Source organism: Aphelocoma coerulescens, chromosome 4A (assembly GCF_041296385.1).
Source record: "Aphelocoma coerulescens isolate FSJ_1873_10779 chromosome 4A, UR_Acoe_1.0, whole genome shotgun sequence".
NCBI classification, from domain to species: domain Eukaryota; kingdom Metazoa; phylum Chordata; class Aves; order Passeriformes; family Corvidae; genus Aphelocoma; species Aphelocoma coerulescens.
The window spans coordinates 13,854,973-13,870,745 of NC_091018.1; the positions used below are offsets into that span (position 1 = coordinate 13,854,973).

At 55.7% G+C, this 15,773-nt stretch overlaps 1 protein-coding gene and 1 pseudogene across 1 annotated transcript; one reads left to right on the forward strand and one right to left on the reverse strand.

Annotated features, from left to right (window-relative positions):
- The first annotated feature begins 2,433 nt into the window (after positions 1-2,433).
- LOC138110672 (olfactory receptor 14A16-like) lies at positions 2,434-3,552 on the forward strand (annotated as a pseudogene).
- Positions 3,553-10,634: 7,082 nt separating this feature from the next.
- Positions 10,635-15,773, reverse strand: LOC138110673 (serine/threonine-protein kinase pim-2-like). Its single transcript, XM_069015872.1, has 7 exons — positions 15,219-15,773; positions 14,455-14,821; positions 13,633-13,809; positions 12,814-12,945; positions 12,121-12,255; positions 11,352-11,447; positions 10,635-10,783 (listed from the first exon to the last, which is right to left on the reverse strand). The coding sequence occupies exons 1-7, from the start codon at positions 15,771-15,773 to the stop codon at positions 10,635-10,637; spliced, it is 1,611 nt and encodes a 536-aa protein (XP_068871973.1).

The window sequence follows — 15,773 nt, forward strand, 5'->3', positions numbered from 1 at the left end:
CAGCCCTGGGGCCTCATTGCCTCTTTTTTCCTGCTCAGCAGCATGGCAGGGGCCACCCCATGGTCCTGCCCTTGGCATTGCACATGCCCACATCCCAGTGCCCCGGGAAGAGTCCCGAGCAATGAGGGAGGGACAGGATCTGCCTTTGCGGCGGCTGGGGCACTGCCTGCAGCCAGCCCGGGCACAGCACAGAGGCACAGAGGGGTTCCATCAGTTAGGGCTGGGAAGATGCTGAGAAGTGACCGGGGGAGAATCATTCCCAGCCCTTGACACAGGAAGCCTCTGGCTGCAGGACAATGCAGCTGCAGTTCCTGAAATGATCTCCTCAAGCTGGAACATACCACTGACTGTGGATTCAGGAAGTACATTCTCTGAGTATCCCTGGTGTAGAACATGAGGACATGCTCAGGGCTTCAGCTCAGTCCAGTAATATTTCCGAGACAATCCTTTCTATAAGGATGAAATTTCCTGAGACTGTTTTCCCTTTCCTACTCTTGGGGAATGGGAGGGGGGGAAGTGATAAAGGAATTCTTCATTTTTAAGAGTCCCTGAGGCATCGGAAGTGTAACTTGAGTGCTCTGCAGGAGTTTCCTAAAGTGCTTTCAAGCCACTCCTCTGCCCACGCACAGCACCGGCATCACCTTTGCTGGACCCGCCAGGCTTAGTCTGACCTGTCCTTTCTCCCACCTGCAAGCAGAACCTGTCCCCAGCCAGTGCCCTGCAAACAGGCAGGTTTCTGTAGGGCCAAGGAGAGTGCCCAGAGATATGGGGTCTGTGAGTGCTGGCAGGAAGAGATCAGGCACAGGGAAACACCTCCAGGAGGAAGATCTTCAGCAAGCAGAGAGAAGATCGGGCAATGAGAGAAAACAAAAGGCAGAAATGTTGTGGCACGGAGAGCTTAGAGACCTCCACAGGATGCCCTCGAGTGCAGCCCCTCCCTCTGAACAAGCCCCCTCCGAACAAGCCCCCTCCCCTCCTCTCTCCCTCCGCCAAGCCTCTGCCCTCAGGGCCGGGGGTCCAAGGCGTGAAGCCCCTCCTGTGCAGGCAGAGCTGCAGCAGAGCTGTGGGGCAGCTCTGCAGTCCCGGGCCCAGTTCCCTCTGCAGAGCACAGGGCCGGGAGCATCTGCCTGGCACTGGGGGGCTCTGGGAGGGGGCACAGCTGGCTCAGCTGGCTCAGGGTGACGCTGTCCCCAGTGCCCGGCTGTGGGCAATGCAGCCAGGGAAGGAGCTCAATCTCCCTACATCCAATGCCATCATTAGGACAATTGGCTTTCTTCTTGAGGATTCTCCCTAAGCTCTGAGCTTCCCTCCAGGACGCAAACAGGTCGTGTAGCATCTTTGTGTTACCTGAAAGCCCCACAGTGAGACACAAAAGTTTTATGATGGCGAAAGTGCTGTTGGGTTGGTGAAATGAGCCATGTGTGTATTTGGCTACCAATGTGGGGCTGAGACCTCGAGAAGGGGATGGACATTTGATGGGCTGTGGTGGATCCATCTGCTCTCAGCAGTGTTGGGATGGTTTCTAAGGGAAATATGGGAGGGTGATTATCCTCTGTCTGACAAGGGTGAAAGCCCAGAGGATCTTGGAACAGGACAGAGTGACAGACCACCTCCCCTCACTCTCCACTCACCACCTTGCCTCACAGAACTCGCTCTATTCTCCCCGAGGGCAGCAGCAATGCTGAGTGTTTCTGACATCCAAAACCAGTCAGCCGGGGAGATGAAGAGGAGCTATAAAAACCTCTAGAACACTTTAACAGCTTTTGCCGTTCCTGTTCTTGGGCCCTGGGAGTGCCCTTGTGTTAGCTGGGGTTTCAAAGTGTAACACCAGGACAGGTCCCTGTCCCCCTCCCACTTCTGCACAGCAAGGCTGAATTGTAAAAAGCCCCGGAGCAATTGCCCTGAAACTCATGTCGCACGCAGCCAGCAGCAAGCAGGGCTGCGGCTGGAGCTGAAGGAAGATCTGCTAGAAAAACAGAAGGGTGTTGTCGGTGATGGAACACGGACTTCGCCGGCCGCATGCAAAGCCAAATTTGATCGCACGAGTCAACTCTTTATATACTGTTCCAAACCAACAGTTCAGCAGCTACAAACTTCAGCTTCTAAGGTTATATGTTTTACATCTCCAAGGGCTACAGATTAGCATCTCCTCGCCCAATCTCCCGTTAACTATCCTACTCTTTGTCTCGCCTCTTGCTCTTTGTCTCGCCTCCTGCCAGACGCGGCCCCGGCCCGCCCCGTCTCTCGTCTCTCGCAAGGCCCCACGCCAGCCAAAGCCGTTCTCCGTGGCGACACTCTGAATCCCCATAAGGTGTCAGTGTGTGACAGGAGAAGGATTTGTGGGACATGTCTTGGATTTGGCTGAGAGCCGTTTCCCTTAAGCTGTCACTGCCTTTTCTCCGTGAACAGGTCCCCATGTCCACACACAGCCAAATGTCCAACAGCAGCTCCATCAGCCCCTTTCTGCTGCTGGCATTCGCAGACACGCAGCAGCTGCAGCTCCTGCACTTCTGTCTCTTCCTGGGCATCTCCCTGGCTGCCCTCCTGGGCAGCGGCCTCATCATCAGCGCTGTAGCCTGCGGCCACCACCTGCACACGCCCATGTTCTTCTTCCTGCTGACCCTTGCCCTCACCGACCTGGGCTCCATCTGCACCACTGTCCCCAAAGCCATGCACAATTCCATTTTGGGACACCAGAACCACCTCCTACGCAGGAGGTGCTGCACAGCCTCTTTCTCTTTCTCTTTCTCTTTCTCTTTCTCTTTCTCTTTCTCTTTCTCTTTCTCTTTCTCTTTCTCTTTCTCTTTCTCTTTCTCTCTTTCTCTTTCTCTTTCTCTTTCTCTTTCTCTTTCTCTTTCTCTTTCTCTTTCTCTTTCTCTTTCTTCTCTCTTTCTCTCTCTCTTTTTCATTTCAGCGGAGTTTTCCCTCCTCGCCGCCGTCGAGTGCTACGACCGCTACGTGTCCCTCTGCAAACCCCTGCAAGACGGGACCCTCCTGGGCAGCAGAGCTTGTGCTCACATGGCAGCAGCTGCCTGGGCCAGTGGCTTTCTCAATGCTCTGCTGCACACGGCCACTACCTTTTCCTTGCCCCTGTGCCAGGGCAGTGCCCTGGGCCACTTCTTGGGTGAAATCCCACAGATCCTCAAGCTCTCCTGCTCACACTGCCACCTCAGGGAACTCGGGCTTGTTGTGTTTTGCATCTGTTTAACTTTTGGTTCATTTGTGTTCCTTGTTTTCTCCTGTGTGCAGATCTTCAGGGCTGTGCTGAGGATCCCCTCTGAGCAGGGATGGCACAAAGCCTTTTGCACGTGCCTCCCTCACCTGGCCATGGTCTCCCTGTTCCTCAGCACTGGCTTTGTTGCCTGCTTGAAGCCCCCCTCCATGTCCTCCCCATCCCTGGACCTGGCACTGCCAGTTCTGTACTTGGTGGTGCCTCCAGCCCTGAAGTCCCTCATCTACAGCCTGAGGAACCAGGAGCTCAAGGATGCCCTGAGGAAAATGATGACTGGATGCTTTCCAGAAGCACAAACCTGCCTGTTTTCAGCTCCATAGGCTAAAGTGTAATCATTAGAGGCCCAGCCTGCCTTCTCAGGTTGTTTTGGTGGTGGTGGTTTGGGGGCTTTTTTTCTTCTCCTATGTTAATGTTGTGCCCAAAAGATTTTGTTATGCATCTTATTCCCTGTTTACAGGCTGAATGTGACTGTTGACAGGGACTGTGTCAATAAGGAGTCTGCTCTGTGTGTATTCACATGAAAGAAAGGACCCATCAGCAAGGTCTCAGTTTGAGATCCTTTGGTTGAGTCCATCCCTGAAGCTGGAGGGCAGGGCCAGTTTTGCAGGCGTGGGGGGGGAAGAGTCCCAGCAGAGCAGCACAGCCAGGGAGCAGCAGAGCTTGGTCTTTTCAGAGCTCCTCTCTTATTACTTCCACTCTCTCCTTTGGAGCCGCTGTGATGGTGTAAGGCCAACAGCTCTGTCCGGGTGGTGCGAGTCCTGCTGCGTGTCACAGGCAGGGACAGGCCATGGGCACTGCTGGGACACAGCTGGGCTCCGCCACAGCGGTTCCCTCAGCAAAGGGCATCTCCTGAAGGAGGAACTGCAGGAAGGCTTTGCTCTCCCTCCACAGTCACTGTCAGGAACAGGCCCAAGGAGCAGACTCTAAAGAGGCTGCCTGTGTTCCTTGTTCTCCCAGGGCTCGGTGGGATGAGATCAGGGTCCCAGTGTGGCCTTCAAGAGACTCAGGTGTGGTTCAGGTTTTGCTTGTTGGTGGCCAGTGCCCACCAGATGCTGAATGGTCTGTGATGAACCTTCCTGGGGCTCTGCAGCTTGTGCCAGGGCTGATGGCAGGGGAATGTTCTTCTGGAGGGACTTGGGAGCTGCCAGGAGAACACAGGGGATCTGCAGGGACAGTGTGTGCCAGGGATCAGCAGTGAGTGGAGCTCAGTGGGCACAGGCCTGTTGAGGGTGAGCTCACCCAGAGATAAAGGACTGAATGTTTCCTGTGACCCATGAGAGCTCTGCAGCCCCAGGGGACACAGCAGCTACAGGGAAAGGAGTCTGGGCAGTGACTCGTCTGACCCTATGGGAACTTGCAGAGGAGGATCCAGGGCAGCCCCAGCCCATGTGCCAGCCCTGGAACAAGGCAGGCACCTCTGAGCACCCTCCATGGCCACAGCAGAGCCTGTGTGGGAAGGGGTCAGTGCAGGGAGCACCATCAGCTGCAGAGCTCTGTCTCCCAGCTTGAGCAGCACAGCCCAGCAGAGGCAGCCCATGGCCCCGGGCAGCACAGCCCCCATGCTCTGCAGAGCAGCACCCCCAGCTCGGGGGCTGTGGGCAGCAGGGCAGAGGCTACAGCAAGGGCTGCTCAGGCCAGCACAGACGTGTTCCCCTGGGAAAGGCTCTGTGGGGAGCTGGGATGGGCCAGGAGAAGAGCAGGAGCTCGTGTGTGTGCAGAGGAGCCCTGGCAAGAGGCTGCCCTGTCCCTGGGATGGCAGCAGGAGCAGCCTGAGGAGCCCCAGAGCCAACTCTCTGCTGCTGTGCTGGGCAGCGGGGCCCTGGGGCTGCAGGAGCTTCCCAAGCTGAGGATCTCCTGAGCATTCCAGACACAGAGTCACTGTCTCGGACCTGCAGTGCCTCCAGTTCCTGCTGCAGGGCCAGACAGGACTGGGCTTCTTTGCAGGGCTGGGGCCAGGGCAGGGAGAGGAAAACAATGGACCCTTGATTATAAGACTCCCCTCAGTGTCACAATGCTCTCCATGGTTCCACGAGGCCTTGCAGTGTCACGCTGGCCCCTTGGTTCCTTTGGGCCCCACGGTGTCACTGTGGCGCCCTTGGTTACACGAGGCCCCACGGTGTCGCAAGGCACCTTTGGTTCTCCGAGGGCCCTCAGTGTCTGTTTTGCCAGTGGGCAGGGTCAGCCCCAAAGACACAGACACCAAGTTCAGGAATAGTGTAATTTATTAGAATGCAAAACTGCAAAGAATCACAAAAGGAGAAGCCCAGCAAAGCACCCAATCATCACTACCAAAGATTGCGTACAGTAATCAAGAAAGAGACAGCACCAGTTACCCTCAGGCCTTGCCATCATCCACATCCTCACATCAGCTGGGGGAAGCTGTCACAGCCAAGGACTGGAGAGCCATTCCCGCACCCTGGGAATTCCTGCAGGTGCATCCACCTTTGCGGGCAACGAGGCTTCAACCTCGCTGTGAGAGGGCCCAGCTTTGACAGCGTTGAACAAACAAGCTGACATCACTGCTAGTGTGGGAACATCTGGTTTCATTCTCCTGTTTGGTTTCTCCCAAAGCCTGGCCAGGGCTCAAGGAGGAACCGAGGGAGTTTGATCCTAAAGCCCCAAACAAGGCCAGATGGGGCCTTGTCCAGTTTCTAAATACAGAAAGGTAAATCCGTGTTTCACCAATGAACATAGAGCATATTGCTAATAATGCTTCGTTAATGAGCAGATACAAATAGAACATTTGGTTGGAAGGTTCATCTAGATGTCAACTTTGGCTCCGAGCCTGTTGTTCAGGCCTCAGTCAGGGCCTGTTGTTCAGGCCTCACTACTTCAATCAGTCCTTTGACCTAGAGACGAACTGCAACCTTCATAACAATTCTTTTGATACTACAATCTTGGATTTAAGTATTAGAAAGTCTTTGTTGACAAGCCAAAATATCATACGGGAAGTGCTTTAAGGGTATCTTTTCACAATCTTCATAGGAACGCTTAACCCAGCCATGATTAAAGAGCTGTACGTGAGTTTGATTCCATTTCCCTTTATACTGGGTGCAATTGAACAGTTTACAGTGTGGGTGCATACAACCTATTCCAGGAGACAACATCCATCCACAGACACTTTTTCCTCCATATATTCCTCTTTATCCGATTTAGGTAGGAAATGCCTTTTCTATGAAAATGCAGCGGTCGGGGATCGCCACCCTCGCTCTAGAACTCTGTTTTTATCGTGAACTGTGCTCAAGTTTCTAACCCACCATTTGGGTTGGGCCAGATGGGCCAGCCAAGGCCAGTCATCGAATCCTTCTGGACTTCCACGCACCCAGCAATTACTGAGGTTAAATGAGTTCCCTATCTCTGCTCCTGCGGTTAGAAATCAATTTAGCCAACCAGTGCTCCGATTACAAGGACAACATTAAATCAACAAGATCAACAATAGTTTCACTGTTAAGCGGTCCCTTTCTGTCTGCAGAAGTCACTCAGTGGCACATCAGTCTTCACATCGAGCGCTGTGGATCAGAGCACTTTCCAAAGGGACCATTGGGGCAAACAGGGAGATTTGGTCCGGCAGGCTCTGCAAAACAATATCCTGTAACATCTCTTTGTTCTCTCACAGAACACTTGGCTGCAGGGACACGTGCCCATCTTTCTCACCCAGCTTTCAGGATTCAAACAGTGCTGTCTTTGCCTACAGCTCTTACTTCAGCTGGCTCGGGCGGGCCATTTGGCCTCTGGACCCACACTCTGGCTCCATGATTAGGACTGGTGGATCCAAACCCTTTATCTCCATGAACAGTAGTGATGTGAAGTGGATGTCCTTTTTTCACGGTTGTTTTAAAAACTGGCAATATCAATAACTGTGCTACCCTGCCGTGGGGTTGAATGATCCAGTGTTGTTCACTATTGTTTAACAGAACTACTTTACTTTCTCCTTGATAATCTGCACCAACCACTCCTCCCACCATATGAACACTTGTCAAGGCCAAGCTTGAGTGAGCAGTTATCAAACCAAAGTGTCCCGGAGGAACCTGAATTCCTGTGCCGGTACTGATAACTCTCATTTGCTTCTGATTTATCCTAATTAATTCTAATGCCTAAAGGTCCAGCCCTGCAGCCTCTGCGATGGCCCTGTCAGGGGCCATCTCCCCCGGAACAATTTCCCAGGAAGTCCAAGTGTCACTGTCCGTGGTTGTATTTGCAAATTGGGTGCAGCCATGCGCATCCAGGGGGTTTCCATTTCCCCAGTGGGCCCATTGTTAAGGATATGGAGCACATCTGTGAGGTGGGTTTTTCATTGCCACACGTTCCCATCTCCTATATTTTTCAACTGCTCTTTTAACAACCCCTTCATCTGTTCAATCAATTCTGCAGCTTGTGGATAGTCTGGTAGATGAAAAACCCAGCAGTCTTACTCACTTTATTTTTCGCAGTAACAGACAAAGCATTCCACGTCCTAGCGTCAGCAAACCCTATAAAAACAGCCAGTTTCATCCCTTCCTCCTTCATCTGTTGTATACAATCTCACACAGTTTCCCAGCGATGTTGGGGTCCTGGCCAATCCTTTTCTGTAGCGTATTTAGTCTTATATCCCTGAGCAGCCAAAGCTAACAAATGGGTATTTGGAGCATTATTTCACAATGTCATTATATAGATGTGAAAACATAAACATCGATTTTTATTATATTATATACATGTAGATCATTAATTTTTGTTATTATTCTCGTTGTTATTATTATTATTATTATTTCCTTTGCTCAAACAAATCCAAGCTCAAGATTAAAAACTTCTTCTGTCGCTCCATGTGGGAGCGTTTCAACAACAATCGTTCCTTCTGTTGGTGCTGTTTCCGAGATGCTGTTAACAAAATTCACCCTCCTCTTCCCAAACCCACAAGTTCTTTTCCTTTTTCCATATGCAATTTTTGGATGCATTTTAATACATCCAGTGCTTCAGCTTCTTTCAATTGACGTCCTCATTGCTCGCACGGTGCTCCGACCTCAGCCCACACCACAGCCAGCAAACCCTAGGGAAGGTCTTCCCATGCGGGAATTTTGGATGGGACCGATTCCTTACACTTACATTTAAAAAGCAGCATTTTGTTGTGATCCGGCCAGACTATACCAAATATGTTTTACCAGTGGGCAGGGTCAGCACCAAAGACACAGACACCAACTCAAGGAATTGGCGTCATTTACTGTAGTTCAAAGCAGCAAAGAATCACAAAAGGAGAAGCTCAGCAATGCACCCAATCATCACTACCAAAGATTGCCCGTAGTGATTAAGAAAGAGACAGCAGCAGTTACCCTCAGACTTTACCGTCACCCACATCCACACATCAGCTGCGGGAAGCTGTCACAGCCAAGGACTGGAGAGCCATTCCCGGACACTGGGAGTTCCTGCAGGTGCCTCCACCCACAGGTGACGCTTCCAACCTCCCTGTGAGAGGGCCCACCTTTGATAGTGTTGAACTAACAAACCGACAGCACTTCCAGTGTGGGAACATCTGGTTTCATTCTCCCGTTTGTTTCTCCCAAAGCCTGGCCAGGGCTCAAGGAGGAAGCAAGGGAGTTGACTTTGACCATACAGCCCCAAACAAGGCCAGATGTCAGATTTCATGGCCTTGTCCAGCTTCCAAATACAGAAAGGTCAAGCCATGTTTCACTAATGGGTGGATACATCTATCAGAGCGCTAATGACCATGCGCATTTCATGAATGAGCAAGTTCAAAGATAACCTTTGCTTGCAAGGTTCTGATGGTGCCCCAAGCCCCAGGACTGGAGGGGCCCCTTGGCTGCGGGGCTGGGAGGGAGGGAGGGAGCTGCCCCTTGTTCTCACTCTGCCTCACGCAAAGCTGGGCCGCTCACAAGTGGGGCAGCACAGCAAACAGGCAGCCTGCGAGTCTCTTCCATCCTCGTCTCTTGAGATTTTTCACCTTTGAGCTTAGGGTCTACAAAGGCAACTGCTTTTGGTCCCGCTGTGTATCCCCACGTACAGCAATGCTGCTAAATCCGTCTGTAGCACAGCAGCAGGGGAAAGGCCTCAGCCCTTCAGTGTCAGGAGCTGCCGGGCTCTGCCTGAGCAGCTCAGCCAGCAGGAAGGGAGCTGCTCCACACGGCAACGAGGAGCAAAGGACTGCAGCACCTCCTTCTTGGGCAGAGCCCAAATTCGGTGGGGGAATAACAGAGTTATTCTCGTGCACTGGTGCATCAGCACTGCAGGTGCTGTGCCCGCAAGCACATGGTTCGAGATCTGCAGAAGAATTCTGCAACTCTTGACTGGGTCAGGATGTCACCAGTGCTAAACTCCACTTTAGCCCAAAGCAACCACTTTACGCATCTGCTAGTGTCTGCTAGATTTTTTCTTCAGGGTATCCAGACAAAAGTAAACAGGAGGAGCCTACATTTTCATTGTTGAGCAGAAATGTATCTCATTTTGCTGTACAATCCTTTTTTAAGACGAGTTATCTCTTAAAAAAAAAAAGAAAGAAAAAAGAAAAAAAAATATGAAAGAGAAAAAACCAAATGTGTAATGAAAAATCTTCTGTAACTTTGGATTAAGAGGTAACTGATCTTTTTAAAAAGAGAACAAAGTTATTTACTTTGCAAATGTGCTGATGGCATGGATCCATCTCACTGACCTCAGCATCCTTTTTTAAAGATTTTGGGGTTGATTGTCAATATTAAATTGTGGTTGAAGCAATAGGAAATTGAAATATGGATTGTGCATGACCGTGTCTTGAGTGTAAAAATATTGCAGTTTGAAACTTGGACCTAAAGTATTGCAAATAAAAGTTATAAATACCAATGGATTGTGTGACAGCAGCTTTTCCTATAGGATGTGCAGCATCAGAAAGACTTCATCAGCGTGGCTGCGGGTGCTTTTAGCTTTGTCCTGTGCCACTCTATGATGACATGAAACAGGACTTCACCTGCCACCAGCCCAGGCCACCCTTTGCCACCCCAGCTCCTTGGACCTTGAACAAGCAGACACAAAGTCTTTCTGTTGCTTCCCCCTTTTGCACAAATGCACAGAGAGCTGGGATTTTTCCAGGCCTCGTGTCTCCATTGTGCCATATTCCTAAAGAACCAGCAGCCCCTCCCGATGAATACGGTGAGTTCCACAGATGCTTGTCAGCTCCACTTCCTGCCTAGAAATCTTGAAACTGCTTCTAAATGCTGCTCTCTTCAGCTCTTGGACACCTACTCACACAGAGCCGGGCAAAAAATGCTCCTGACGCCAGCTTACAAGGTGAGTAACGCCAAAGAGGGCTATGTGGGAAATCTCTATCCCTGCCTATCCTTTTAAGAGATCTGTGCCTTGTATCTAAAGGAAGGAATGTGCAAGCAACGGGACTGACACTTTCACTCTCCGTGTTCGTTCCGCAGCCACGGGTACAAAGACATTATGGGAACCCTTGTGCAGACAGAGCCTTCCGTCCCTGTAGAAGGGAGCGCGGCGGGTGGGGGCGGTTGGCGGGCAGCGAGCCCCGGACAGCAGGCGAGATCCGGCTCCACACCCGGCAGGCCCTGCTAAGGCTCAATGCCGGCTCCTCTGCAACAGCAAAGACCTTCAGCCTTGGCACTGCCCAGAGGGGCAGTGCTGGCCCGGCCGCACAGCTCATTTTCCCCACAAGTTGCAGGAGGTGAGAACGCAACACTTGCAAACACTGACTGCGAGCCACAGCGCCGGCTGCGCACCATTAACCTCAGCTCTGGGACCACTGTCTGCCCCAAGCTCCGGGGGATGCATTGGGAGCCCGGCTGGGCTCTGCCCTGGGGCCATCCTCCAGTGACAGCTGCAAACAGGGAGCATTTAGTTGCCACCAAGAGCCCAGCCACGCGTGGAGGGGAGCCGGTGCAGGTGCGGCCTGCGCTGTTGCCTGCTGTGCTCTGGGGCTGCTGCTCCCGCAGAGGGAACTGCACTGGCGTGCCAGAGGAGACAAAGAAGCTTCAGCTTAAGCCAAACTGAGCTGGGTGGCTGGGCTGGCAGGAGTGGGGAGGGTCAAGGGCATTCACAGAGCTCATCCTGCTGGAAGGACGAGGAAAAGTGGCAGTGGGAAGTGAACAGTGAGGAGAGCTGAGGCCTGGAGGGCAGCTCTTGAATGACACTCAGGTCTCACCGGACCTCTGAGACATTGCTGTTCTTCTGCCAGTGACAGGATGAGTCCCTAAACCTGGGGCTCGCTCCTCCCCGTGGTCAAAGGCATCAAGGAAGGCTACAGTGCGACAGAGACTGCCCTGAGCTGGCAGCTCACTGGGGGAAAAGAGGGAGCACTTGTGAAGTAAAAGGCAGGTGGGGCAGAGAACTGTTCAGAGAAGGGCTGAGCTAAAGCTTGAGCAAGCTGAGAAATGTCATTTGGGGTCATCGCAGATTGATTTCATTTCACAAGTTATTGAACAAGTTTATTTTAGGGCGGGGGGGGTGTCATGTTTTCCCCTGGAGGCGTGCACTCTGCAGGCTTGAGCTGCGTTGCTGAAATGCTCGAGCACGTCTCTGCTGCGGCTGACACCGGGTTCTTCTTTGGCTTCTTCCGGCCCGGTGCTGAGCCGCAGCAGAGCCCTGGCGGAGCCCAGAGCAGCCTCAGCATCCACAGAGCCCGGCTGCAAGGAGAGAAAGCAGAAACCGCCCGTCACTTGAAGGCTGCTGTCCCCCTTGTCCCAGCCGCCCGCGGTGCCCAGGCCGTGCTGGCTGTGCTCAGAGCGGTGCCCGAAGCCGCCCGTCACTGCTGCCTTTGGCAGGAGAGCAGGATGGCAGGACACGTGCCACCGCCCGCAGCCAGCCGTGGCAGATCCACCTCCTCAGCAGCTGCCCAGAGCGGGATGCTCCTGTGCTCGCTGCCATCTCCCAAAAGCCCTTATCCCACCCGTGCCAAGAAGACGGGGACCCACCGCACGCCACCCGCCGCCGGAAGAAAAGCTGCTCCCAAGCGATGTCCTCGGTCTTCTCCAAGGCCCCGTCCCATCCACGCCGCAGCTGGTCCCAAGCACTTCCCGATCCAGGCTGGACACCACCTACAACGCTTCCTTTAAGAAAAACAAACAACAAATTAATGAAAAGGGATTACAGACAAAAAGGAGAAACAAGAAAAAAGGGAAAAAGTCTTCTCTCTGTCGGGGGCCTGAGGAAGGCCCAACCTTCCCTACATGCTGGGGAAAAACCCACCCACGGGCGAGGGAAGCCCACGCTTTCTCCCTTCCCCCCCGCACTGCCCCCCAACAGGCACAGCGAGCCCAAAGCAAACAAGCGGAGTGGAGCAGCCCAAGCCCCTCCTTTCCTGCAAAACAAAGCAGCCCGTGCACAGCTCCTGGAGTGCCACCTCTGCTCCTGCCATGGGGGCTTGTTTGTGTCGGGCTGGCTGCCCCAGCCCCAGCCCCAGCCCGGGGAACAGTGGGTGGTGGGGGCTGTTGGCAGGGCCAGGGGCCGGCTCCCATTTCCTAAGCACCCCAGCCCATCCCGCCCGCCCTGCCGAAAAGCAGCTTGGCAGCCGGCTGAAGAATTAGTTGCATCCGCCCCAGCAAAGGGGGGAACCTTTGCTTCCTGGCCAGGCCGTGCAATGCCCAAATCTGGGAGCATCCCCCTGCGTGTGGACTCATCTGTAAATTCGCTGTGGAGCCTGGCTTTGAAGAAGGTGCCAGAATCAAAGCCCATCATCTTCAGCTTGCCGGTGGCCAGGTCAAGGAAGAGCTTGCCGTCCTTGACATCGTCCTCCACGTCTCCAGCAGCAGCAGGAGTACAGCTTCTCCAGGGGCTCCTTCTTCCCTGCGGCTGAGAGCAGGCTGTCAGTGCCCCGCCCAGGGCCCTGGCTGTCAGTGAAGCAGGACAAGCAAAAGCAGCTTGCACGGCGGCCACCAGTGCTGGGAAGAGCAGCTCAGCGCCAGCACAAGGGCTGCGTGTCCCCATCTGACGACCCCTGCGCAGCCATACAGGCAGGGCAAAAAAGCCTGCATTTCTTGGCTTCTTCTGGCCAAGGCACCTGTGGAGCTGTAACTTACCGGCTCCCTGGATCAAAGTGTGCCTGTGGCTCTCTCCCTTCTTCTATGGACGCTGAATATCCTGCAGCCAAGGATCACACGACAGGTCTTCTAATGAGGGCCTGTCCAAGGAGTGCAGGGACAGACACCCTCTGATCAATTCCTTGCACTCTGCGGGGAGAAACCAGAAAGCGCCGGTCAGTTGCAGAAGGCTCCTGTCCGCTTTGCCCCACTATTGCCATGCCCAGGCCATGCCATGGGGGCTCCGAGCTGTGCCCGAACTTTCCCATCCATTCTTTGTTTTGGAGGAGAGCAGGAGAGCGGGGCATGTGCCACCTCCTCGGCAGCTGCCAGAGCGGGATGCTCATGAGCCCGCTGCTGTCTCCCAGTACTGCTATTCCCCCCCGTGCCGCAGAGATGAGCATCCACCTTGAGAGAGCCGTTCTGGGAGCGACAGCTGGCCCCAGCTGATGTTCCGGCCCTTCGGGAACGGGTGCCGCCCGCAGACCATCTGGTGCAGCACGATGCCCAGGGACCAGACGGTAGCTGCCTCGCCGTAGTACCAGCCAAAATGGGTCCATTCTGGGGGGCTGTACGCTGGTGTTCCTACGGAATAGAGAGGCAGTTCATTCGCGGGATGCTGCCTGCTCCCGGAGCCTCGCCCCAGCATCCCTGGGCACGCGGGGGCCGCACCAGTGGCACGCGGCATGACCCGCTGCCCTCTCGCCAGCGCCTGTGACTTGTGGACAAACTGTGGGTTGTAAAAGAAGCCACCGGTGTCACAAGAGGGCAGCGGAAGCCCTGGCAAGGCCCGAGCATTCCACGCAAAGGGAAAACCCGCTCAGTGCCGGGGGGGGGGAAAAACCATGCCTTCACCCTCCCTGCCTGCATTGCCCCAAAAAAACATTCTGAAGCCAAGGCAAACAAGGCGAGCTGAGCAGTCCGAGCCGTTTCTTGCCTGCACACCAAACCGGCGGGTGCACAGCTTCTGGCCCCCGCCCTCTGCTACCCCCACCCACGGCTGTGTTTTTGTCACGCTGGCTGCCCCAGCCCCAGCGCCAGTCCTGGGCAGAGTGGCTGGCGAAGGCTGCCAGCAGGGCTGGAAGATGGCCCCCCGGCCACCCGCACTCAAAAGCAACTGGGCTGAAAACTCGGTCCCATGACTGGCATCAAAAGGGAGAATCCCCGCTGCCACAGCCAGGTTGGGCCGCGAGATGCCGGCACCGGGAGCCTACCCCGGCGAGGACTCACCTGCAAAGCGGGTGTAGGCTGTGTCTTGCAGGTAGGTGCCGCAGCCAAAGTCAATCAATTTGGCCTGGCCGGTGGCCAGGTCAACCAGGATGTTCTCTGGTTTCACGTCCCTGTGAAGGACCCCGCAGCTGGTGCAGTGCCGCACGGCCTCCAGGACCTGGCGGAACAGCTTCCGTGCCACCTCCTCTGACAGGAAGCCCCGCGCTCGAATGAAATGACGCAGGTCCTGAGAGTGCTCCGGCCGCTCCATCACCAGCACCACGTTGTTGGGGAGCGCGAGCCACTCGAGGAGCTGCACCACACCAGGGAAGCCAGTGGACACCTTGTCCAGCAGCACGACCTCGAGTGGTGCGCTGGTGCCGTTGGGCTGCGGGAGGAGCACGATGCCGTCAGTGGGGCTGATGCCGTGCCAGGGCTCGGGAAGCCCTCGCCCAGCCCGGGATGCTCTGCGCCCTCCGCTGCCCCCACGCCCCCTCTCCCCCGAGGCGTCCTGGCGCCTTCCACCCTCCCGGGCCTCGGCTTATCCCCGCCCGTCACGCCCCGGCTTCTCCCGCTGCCCACCACCCCCATGCCCCCACCGCCGCTCACTCACCAGCTCGCCCCAATGACGGATGCGGTTCCGTGGCACCCGTTTGATGGCCACCTGCAAGCCAAGGGGAGCAGCGGGCTGAGCTCGCCGCCCGCCCTGCCGAGCCCCATCCTCCTTCTCCTGCGCCCTCCTCCGCCCCCCTCCTCCTGCGCCCGCCGCCGGCCCCGCCACTCACCGGGGCGCCGTCCGAGAGCCGCGTCGCCGCGAAGACGCTGCCGAAGCCGCCGCGCCCCAGCAGCGAACCCACCACGTAGCGCTCCCTCAGGCCCTGCTGCGCATTCCCTGCCGGCGAGACGCGGCTGTCAGCGCTCGGCCCGGCTCCAGAAACGGCCGCCGGGCGCTCCTCAACCGCCCCGGGCCGGGTATCCCCAGATGCTGCCTCTTTCGAAGGGGACACCGGCGGCTCGGGGGCGGGGGCCGCGCTGCCGAGCGGAAGAGCTCGGACCGGGGAAGACGCGGCGGACGCGGCGGGAGCGGCCGCGCCGTCTGTGTCCTCGGCGGGTCCCGGGAGGAGCCGGGGCCGGGGCCGGGGCCGGGGCCGGGGCCGGGGCCGGAGTCGGGCCAGCCGGAGCCAGAGGCTGACAGTGCTGCCCAAGAGGCAGGCACTGATGCCCGCCCAGCAGCGCCACAGCCAGTACGCCAAGAGCCGGGCGGAGGCGAGACCGCGGCGGGACGCCCGGGGGCGGGGAGGGCGCAGCCCCGCCCGGCGCCGCGGGAGGGCCGGGCGCAT

Excerpts from the sequence above, each read along its gene's own strand:
- LOC138110673 (XM_069015872.1), bottom strand. The coding sequence starts at position 15,773 with ATGCGCCCGGCCCTCCCGCGGCGCCGGGCGGGGCTGCGCCCTCCCCGC. Across the intron at positions 14,822-15,218 it reads GGCTCTCGGACGGCGCCCCG|CCCAACGGCACCAGCGCACC; the intron begins GTGAGTGGCGGG and ends CTCCTCCCGCAG. Across the intron at positions 13,810-14,454 it reads AGCCTACACCCGCTTTGCAG|GAACACCAGCGTACAGCCCC; the intron begins GTGAGTCCTCGC and ends TCTATTCCGTAG.